The 9,571-nt window shown below is 33.3% G+C and overlaps 1 protein-coding gene across 1 annotated transcript; it reads right to left on the bottom strand.

Moving 5' to 3' along the window:
• Nucleotides 1–5,781: 5,781 nt before the first annotated feature.
• On the bottom strand, nucleotides 5,782–8,827 carry LOC128283537 (CBL-interacting protein kinase 23-like). Its single transcript, XM_053020959.1, has 5 exons — nucleotides 8,297–8,827; nucleotides 7,113–7,175; nucleotides 6,851–6,922; nucleotides 6,618–6,725; nucleotides 5,782–6,090 (listed from the first exon to the last, which is right to left on the bottom strand). The coding sequence occupies exons 2-5, from the start codon at nucleotides 7,152–7,154 to the stop codon at nucleotides 6,043–6,045; spliced, it is 270 nt and encodes an 89-aa protein (XP_052876919.1). The 5' UTR covers nucleotides 7,155–7,175; nucleotides 8,297–8,827; the 3' UTR covers nucleotides 5,782–6,042.
• Nucleotides 8,828–9,571: the final 744 nt, after the last annotated feature.

Raw genomic sequence — 9,571 nt, 5'->3', positions numbered from 1 at the left:
TCATGGTTTGGGGCAACCACGAACCGTTCGACATCTCAAAAACAAGTTGAGACATATACGACCCTAAATTTTGTTTCTTATGGAAATAAAGGTTTCAAGTAAATAGATGGAAGCAATAAGAAGGCAATGTGGTTTTTTTAATGGAATAGATGTAGAGACAGTTGGTACTAGAAGAGGATTGTCATTAGGATGGAAAGAGGGCTTGAACTTAACTTTGAAAAGTTTTTCAAAATCTCATATTGATGTTGAGGTGGCGAATGAAGATGAGTCTGATACATGGAGGTTTACAAGGTTCTATGGAGTGCTAGTGGAGCAGGAAAGAAGAGAGTCATGGGATTTATTAAGATTCTTAAAGCGTGGGAATAGCAAACCCTAGCTGATTACTAGAGATTTTAAAGAAATTCTTTTCTCTTTGAAAAGCAAAGAGGAAGAATCTGGGAGGAAAGACAGATGGCTGCATTCAGGGAGGCAATTGAATTTTGTGAGTTGTATGATTTGAAATTTTCTGGACAATGGTACACTTAGGAAAAAGGTCGCTTAGTTGATAACAATATTAGGGAGAGACTAGATAAGGGAGTAGCTAACACAGAATGGTGAGATCTTTTCCCAGGGTATAAAGTCAGTCATTTACAACACAGTTTCTTGGATCATTGTTCGGTTATGGTGGATACAAATGGGGAGGAGGGGTTGCAAGGAGGGATGCAACAGGGGCATTTTTAGTTTAACGCGGAATGGATTTTGAATACAGGATTTGAGGAACGGATAAAATGGGATTAGAACTCAAATAATCTGGATGTGTTGGAGAAACTACAGAAATTGGGATTGAATTTGTGTACTTGGGCAAAAAAGGAGAAAAGGCTGAAAGAATGACGAACGGAACTATTAAATGGCAAATTGTTTAAATTGGGAGCTAGCAAAATTAGTGATGAAACTTTGGAGGAAATTACAAATATTAAATTAGAGTTGAACTTCAAAGCGGATAAGGAGGAGCTGTTCTAGGAACAAAGAGTAAGAGCTAATTGGCTTCGTATGGGAGATAGAAATACAGCATTCTTTCATAAGAGTGCGACATAACGCAAAAGGAAAAATATGATTAAGGGGTTGGAAAACAAAGCTGGGAGCTTAATCACTGATATGGATGGAATCACGAATTTGGCTACTGAGTATTTCAAAGATTTGTTCTCATCTAAAGATGTAAGTAATTGTGGTAGATTGTTGGAGTCTTTTCTGCCATGCATCACGGAGGAACACAACAACATGTTAATGATAGCCTTTAAAGAAGAAGAAGTTGTTAGGGCGATAAAATCCATAGCACTGCTTAAAGCATCAGGAATGGATGATTTTCCTGCAATATTCTATAAAAAAAATACTGGCATATAGTAGGGAAGGACGTTACTAGATACTGTTTGGATGTTCTTACTGACCGAAAAAATGTAGAAGAGATAAATAAAATAAGAATTGTCCTTATTCCCAAAGAGAAGTCACCAAAGTCAATGAATAAGTTTCGTCCCATCAGTCTTTGCAATGTGATATACAAAGTTATCTCAAAAGTACTTGTTACTTGTTTTTGACAGGTGCTCGATTTATGCATTGAAAATACACAATGGGCATTTGTACTGGCAAGGCAAATTACAGACAACATTTTCGTGGCATACGAAATTTTACATTCATTTAAAAGAAGAAGAGGAGCAACAAAGAAAAGATTTGCTTTAGAACTAGATATGAGTAAAGCATATGATAGAATTGAATAGATTTTTTTAGAAAAAATGATGCGCAGCATGGGTTTTTGTGAGGGCTAGATTTCACTTATTATGAGATGTATCGCTAGTGTGGCATATACAGTGGTGATCAATGGTAGGCAAGGAGAAGAATTCAGACCTCAACGAGGGCTACGACAAGGTGATCCATTAAGTCCGTACTTGTTTCTCATTTGTGCGGAAGGTTTCTTCAGGTTAATTGCACTAGCCAAGATGGATGGGAGGCTTTCTTGGACAAGGGTGGGAAGAGGAAACGTATCAGTATCACATCTATTTTTTTGCAGATGATAGTGTGCTGTTTGGTGAGGCATCAAGTGAATGGGCATTTAATATGAAAGGTGTGATTCAAGAGTATGAAAAGATCTCGGGACAATTGGTCAATTTTGACAAATCTCTTATCTATTTCAGTGGCAATGTTGATTTTGAAACACAGGCACAAGTGGGAAGGATTTTGGGAGTAAGAATATCTAACAATCTAGAAAGATATTTGGGGTTGCCAACCATGGTAGGACATAGGAAAAAGCAATGTTTTTGTGGCTATTAAAGAGCGTTGTGTCAATTATTGAGTAACTGGAGTATGCGGTTTTTATCAACTGGGGGAAAAGAGGTATTTTTAAAATCTGTTTTACAAGTAATTCCGACCTATGCAATGCAATGCTTTAAGCTACCGATTTCATTTTGTCAAGAGATCGAGAATTTAAAGTACAAATTTTGATGGAGTTTAGTAAAACAAATAAAGGTATTCATTGGTGTAAATTGAGTGAAATGTGTATCCCCAAAGTGAAGGGAGGGTTAGGTTTTAAAGATCTGTCAAAGTTTAACTTGGCCCTGTTAGCAAAGCAGAGATGAAAAATTATCACGAAACCAGATTGCTTGTTTGCACGTGTTATGAAAGCTAAGTATTTCCTAAAAGGAGATTTTATGAGTGCTAGGTTAGGATCTTACCCCTCGTATACCTGGCATAGTATTTGGGGATCCAGACAACTTCTCGAGGAGGGGATGGGGTGGCGAATTGGTAATGGGGATTCAGTCAATAAATGGAACGATAGTTGGCTTCCGAGACCTGGCAGTGCAGAATAAGATGTCAGAATATGGATATCAAGTTCACTCAAGTATCAGATTTAATTGATAAGGAAACTAATACCTGGAAGTAAGACATCATTCAATCAATATTCAGTGAAGAGCAGTTGAAATGCATTCTTACAATTCCATTAGCAAGCAGTAGACCAAGGGATACACTTGTGTGGCGAGAGGATAATACTGGGATATATACAACAAGAAGCGGCTACAGATAGCTAATTCCAGATGGGGGTACTAGAATACATAATGAAATTCCTACTAATTTCTTTACAAAATTATGGGAGCTTTAGGTGCCAAGTAAAATTCGTATTCTTATATGGAGAATTGCTAACAACTATTTACCCACTTTGCATAATCTAAAAGTTCGTCAATTGGCTGTCAACCCTTTATGCCCGGTGTGTCAATCTGAAGAGGAATCAGTGGACCATCTCTTTAGGGATTGTTCCTTCACACAACAGGTTTTGCGGGGTTTGGAAACGTCATTTTCAACATACAATAGAGAAGCCAATTGGAAATCATGGTTAGTAGCAGAATTTGACAGTTAGAGTTTAAAAGCATGCAAAATCAAATCCATCGCCTACTGGGCCATTTGGTATAATCGCAACAAATTATATCATGAAGGAGTAAGAAAGCAGGTGCATGAAGTTGTTGGGTTTATCAAGGCTTACTATGCAGAAATTTCTAATATGAGAGAATCTTAAAGAATACACATGCAAGTAAAGATTCAGTCTGGAAAGCACCGGATAATGATACCATAAAAATTAATTTTGACGCCTCATTTAATTGAATCACAAGATGTTCTATTTCAGGAATCATTGCACGAAATAAAGAAGGTTTGACAATAGTAGCTTGTACCTTTCCATGGGAAAACATCTCAAGCCCATTTATGGCTGAAGCAAGGGCGTGTTTACAAGCCATTATTATGGTAGAAGAGATGGGGTTTTAGGATATTTTTGTTAAAGGAGATACACTAACTATTATACGAAAACTGAACTCTGCGGAAGAAGATAGATTGAGTATTAGTAGTTTGATTAAAAAAATCAAAGGGAGAGTTTTCAATTTCAGAAGATTGAATTTCAAGCATGTACCAAGGGAAGCCAATAAAACAACTCACGCGATAGCAAAGGAAGGAGCCCGATTCGAGCATCCCCGATATTGGATAGAGGAGGTGCCGCACGCAGTGAAGGTTCTGGTGAATCAAGAAAGAAGAAACGGTGTCTATAGAGGTTAGATGGAGAGGTAGAGTCCGGGCTCAGTGGATTTTGGTTGCCCGATTAACTCGATGATAGAAATTGTGGTTCTAGAAAGGTTTGATTTTGGGAGAAAATCGATTTCTTCAATTGCTGATACAAGGATGGTTTTGGTTTAAAATGTGGGAGAAGAAGGGTTACCAGAGTTAAGTCTTCATTTCTGTCGTTTCAGTTTCTTTGCAAGTTTTTCTTGAGTAGTTTTTAATTCTGTTTCTTTTTGAGTTTTTAAGGCATCGTTTTGGTGACCAGTTATTTATTGACAGCTATTGTTTCATTCTCTTAAGATTGGTAACTGCACTTAATGCTTCTTCAATTCAATAATAGTATCAGTTGATTCAAATATATATATATATATCATACATGTAACAATTAGATGATATACATAAAAAAATGAAGGGAAAGGTTATGCTAGAGGGTATGTAACTAGTATTGCTCAAACATAAAAAGACAAAAACACCTCGATTCCTTATTTTCATTATAGTCACTATCAACAATTATTGTCACTTCCTTGGTTGAGTTTTGTCATACTATACTATCATATATTATTTCTCCTGACTCAAACTTCTTTTAAATAGTTTATCCTCGCCTTTTATATGAACATCAAATAAAGAGAAAGGTATAAACATCGATTCACTTCAGTTGATGTGTGTGAATATATTTACAAGTAATATAGCATAATAAATCTACTCAAGAATTCATAATACTTATTCATCAACAAAATATTTGCTAATAGAAAAATAAAATCAAAACCAACATGTAATTGCCAAGTGTAAACGCTACAATGGTTGCAAATCCCCCTATCGAACTTCAGCAGAATATTATAAAAAACGTAATCATCAAATACACCGACGATAACAAAAAGTTTTTACAATGCATCTTGCATGCACGTGTGCATAAATTCCTTTCTATTAAAAGGAAAAATTCTTGATATGTATATTTTATAGCAATTATCCAATAATCGTACAAGAAAATTGTATAGCGAAACACACATTTATTACAAAAATAAGTTAAAGTGGTAAATGGAAGATTCATCATAAATAATTATCCAAACAATTGTTTAACAAACAATTTACAATCACTTTGAGAATATCATAAAAGTACAAGGAATATCATATTTAGCACTTTTACTTCATCTTCAAATTCCACTATTTTATCAACAAACAATGAAGGATTTAATTCATTAGAATATATTATACAACAATATAAAAGCAAAAGGAATCTTAGAACAAGAACTATTTTCTTCTCTCTTTTTTCTTTTTAATTTCTTGAGCATCAAAAATGTATTAAACTTAAAGGCAAAAGGAATACATTTAAAATATCATAAATTTTATTGAAAATAAAAAAGAAATAAAATGAATTTTAGAATTTATAATCTTCAATTCACTTACTTCTACTTTAGGCTCCGTTTGTTTGCCAGTAAAATGTTTTCTGGAAAATAATTTCTGGAAAATGATTTACTTTTCTGGAAATAATTTACTTTTCTGGTGTTTGGATAAATCTATGTAAAATATTTTTCTGTTATTTGGCAGATTTCCTGAAAATATTTTCCGGAAGAGTTGTTTTTACATATATTAATAAATTTATATACCATATACATAAGTAGTCTGGATTACATGTGTTGGTTTCTTTAGCAGAAAACTAAAGGAGAAAAAGAAAAACGAATGCAAAGTAGTTTGAACAAGAAGAAAACTGAATTTGATCTCCAAAAATTAGATCTTTTTCATTGACTTGAAAAGCATTTATGTTACAATGAAATATAGCAGTTACGTAATGTATAATTGCTCCCACTAATACATGACTAAAGCTTAGCTAGAATTACACACAAAATGTAGCTGACATACCAGCTATAACATCAAACATAAATCAACAATTACTCCTACTAACTTTAAATATAAATTACAAAGGAACTAAATCAAGTTACAAATGAACAAAATAAACAAAATGCTGTTGCTTCTCTAGTTCAGCTTGGATGCTGGTTTGCATGCTAGTTTGCTGTTGGTTTCCTGTTGCATTGCAGGCCAAAGTTCAACAACATCTTGTACCTTGCTTACTAACAAAGTAGTGCATATTTCTTTTAGTGCATTAAGGGGAATTATGATTATGGTATGTTAGACATCAGAAGAACCTATATATTCTTAAAAAGTAAAGATATGAAATAGCAGAGTGTTGAAATGACTATTCGATGACATTGAAAATAATATCTAAGTGTCCAAAATTCAGATTCAAAGGCATAAGCAAAGTAAATAACAAAGACAATGTCACCACAAAAATTGTAAACTAAATGAAATATCATGCAAGGCTGATCCAGAGATAAAAAATAAAATCTTTATTTGAAGTTCAAGGTCTTTGAAATGAACATACCCAAGCAAGCAACAAGGTATCTTCCAAAGCAGTACATTGCAAATGATTCATAACAATCACGTAGTATCGAACAATCAACACTAATTGATGGATGCACCAATGATACAAATTGTTAAAATATTTAACATTTATAAACAAGAAGCTAATCAACACAAAATATATATTGTACCTTGAGGTCTCGATGGTAAACACCCCTGCTATGGCAGTAATCCACAGCATTCATAAGCTGCTGAAAATACTTTCTAGCTTCATCTTCCTTCAACCTCCCTTTGCTTGCCTAGTAGAGGAAGATAACAAGACAATAAAAACCAGATTAATATATAGTAATAAAAAGTTGATACACAATTGAGATTTGATTCCTAAAGCACTTTTACATTCCAAGAGTAAACATAAATTTCTTACAATTTTGTCAAAAAGTTCACCACCAGTCACAAGTTCCAGAACAATGTATATTTTCGTCTTGCTAGCTATCACCTGTACCAAGAATATTGCTAGAAGTTACCAAGAAATATAGCCTTACCATACTTAAAATATTTTTTAAAAGCCAAGTGAAGTCTTCTTCTGACAAAATGCAAGTCAGATTTGAAAGAGAGCAAATGAGAAGCAAGGAAGAAATGCATGGAGATTAATAAAGTAATTAAACTAGTAAAACTTCGTGCCAAACCTCATACAAGCGGATGACATTTGGGTGTATGATGAGTTTCATTGTTGAAATTTCTCACTTAATCTGCAAATGAAAAGAGAAAAGAAAAAATGTAGCATGCATAATGTAAACATAAATAAGATTCATAAGGTAAAACAAATCCATCGCTTAATACTATTTTGAAGAATAGTTTTCTTCTTTTTGGGTAAAACATTAAGCAACCAAATGAGAGACATTCAAATAAGTTAATCTCAATTCAGAATTAAGTCAAGCTCACAAATAAAACATGTATAATTGCCACCAAACTGGAGGACATGTTATTCGGACTCTTCATTTTCCCTAAAATAAAGCATACCACACATGTGCTCAACAAATATTTAGAAATGAGTATGGGGGATTAATCTTCCACTTAAACAAAGGAACTTAGAAAAAGTTTAGCAAACCCATGTTGGACTCATACCCATATCTGAAACTCACCATAGAGTTGAGTAACATAGCATTGAGGGGAATAGAACTCGATAAAGAAAAGAAGAAAAGAAATAAAATAAATTCTCTTGTATTAGCTAAGTTGAATTATAGCTTCTTTTGCAAGCTAATTTCTATTTCGCAAAAACTCTAAGAAACGTGCACTGGAGTCACTCTCTCCACCTATCAACACTTTCTCTATTGACTCAAGTATCTTTATATTACTAGCATATTGATTTATGTTCTTTTTTTTTATCAAATCAAGTCAAAATGGCAGATTTTTGGATTTAAGTCAGAAATGAAATGATAAGCAGAAACAAATTGCCCACATCATGGCAAGATGGATCAAACATCCAAATACAGAATAAAACCAAAACAAAATATGACATAAGCAACAATCTTAAACGAAATTAACTCACAAAATTCCTAGTATACAAGTCAGACAACAAAGGAGGTTCCGCATTTCGGAATAAGATCCCTTTAACATCAATGTTTCCAGAAACACAAAATAAATATAAACTAAAAAATAAAAATGTTAGAAATCAAAGAACGATCATCGCCTTAAGCCAAGACCCAACGAAGAATTCATGGTAGATTTGCCTGAGAATTAGAGAAAGAGAGGAAACAAAACAGAATATGCTGAGAAGAGAAGATATGCGACGGACTTTTACATGGAAGAGAATATGAAGAACGGAAGAAGGAAAAGGAAAGAAGAATGGAAGAAGGAGAAGGAGCCTTACCTGGATGAAGGAGGAACCGGAAAAGGTCCTTGACCAAACTTTCTCATCACTGTTCTTCGAAATCGCGCAGCTCTTAAGGGATTTAGTGCGGTGGGTAGGGTACCTGGTAATGGCACTAATTTGCAACCCAAGGGGAAGAGGAAGGGGAAAGGGGAGAAGAAGGCGTCATTTTTCGGAAAATGTCTTACCGAATTCAAAAGGGTAAGACATTTCCCCAAATTGCAAGACATTTTACCCGTGTTTGGAAAATATTTTCCAAATGTAAAATGTTTTCAAGCTTCCAAACATCGTAAAATTGGGAAAATATTTTCCGGAAAATCAAATCCTTGCAAACAAACGCACCCTTATTTTCCTTCCATTTTCTTGTAAACCAAATAACAATTTTATTAAATACAGTTTAAAAGATCAAAGGAGCAAAATGAACCATAAATTTTTTACTTCCCTCAATTTCTCAACAAATAAACAATGATGAATAATTAAAAAAAAAAAAGCAATATTTGATGGAGAACAACCTCTAGAAATATATTAAATAGAATTTAATTCATTACAATAAATATTAAAATAAAAAGGATTTTCATATATTAAACTTATGAGATTTACTTTCTTTTCTTTGTCTTTTTTCTTTTTAATTTTCTTAACACTATGGATTAAACTTAAAGCAAAAGGAATAATACATTTGAAATATCAAAAATGTAATTGAGAAAAATAGAAAGTAGGATGAAATCTTAAGATTTATCATGGTACACAGTTTAGAAGACCACAAGAATCTAATTCAACCATAAATCTTTTAACCTTCCTCTATATCTTTACAAACAAACAAGGAGAAAGAAAAATGATCAAAAACATAAATTAAAGAATACCTTTATTGAAATCATAAAAGTGAGAAATATAAATGAAAGGTGAATCCACTAATAATAACACTTTATTGTCCTTAATATGCCATTTTGTCGTTTTGATTTTATTTACTTCCATATTTTTCGGAAGGTTTTCTTTTGTCATAGTTTCTTCTTCCTTTTTTTCTCTATTTTATTTTGAGAATTAAAAGTGACCGTTCAATCTGCTCGAATGAAAAATTTTAAATTAATCGAGTTGATGAATCATATTTTATCATCCTAACTCGAGTTGAAATTTTCTCGAATCGATTCGAGTGAGATGGAATTCGAATCGAATATATATGTTTGAGTTAAATTAAAAAAAAAATAACTTTGGATCCTTATAGTCACTACGACCCACCGTAATCAAATTTGTTATTAATTTTCATCCTTTCATAATTTG

The sequence above is a fragment of the Gossypium arboreum genome, chromosome 1 (assembly GCF_025698485.1).
Source record: "Gossypium arboreum isolate Shixiya-1 chromosome 1, ASM2569848v2, whole genome shotgun sequence".
NCBI classification, from domain to species: Eukaryota; Viridiplantae; Streptophyta; class Magnoliopsida; order Malvales; family Malvaceae; genus Gossypium; species Gossypium arboreum.
Note: the sequence above shows the minus strand (reverse complement) of the source record. Positions and strands in the feature narration are given on the sequence as shown.

Bases quoted from the DNA above. Each gene is read 5' to 3' on its own strand.
- LOC128283537 (XM_053020959.1), bottom strand. From the start codon at position 7,154: ATGAAACTCATCATACACCCAAATGTCATCCGCTTGTATGAG. The intron at 6,923-7,112 runs GTTTGGCACGAA...TTCTTGGTACAG, and splicing joins ATGTCATCCGCTTGTATGAG to GTGATAGCTAGCAAGACGAA. The intron at 6,726-6,850 runs GTAAGAAATTTA...TTCCTCTACTAG, and splicing joins GTGAACTTTTTGACAAAATT to GCAAGCAAAGGGAGGTTGAA.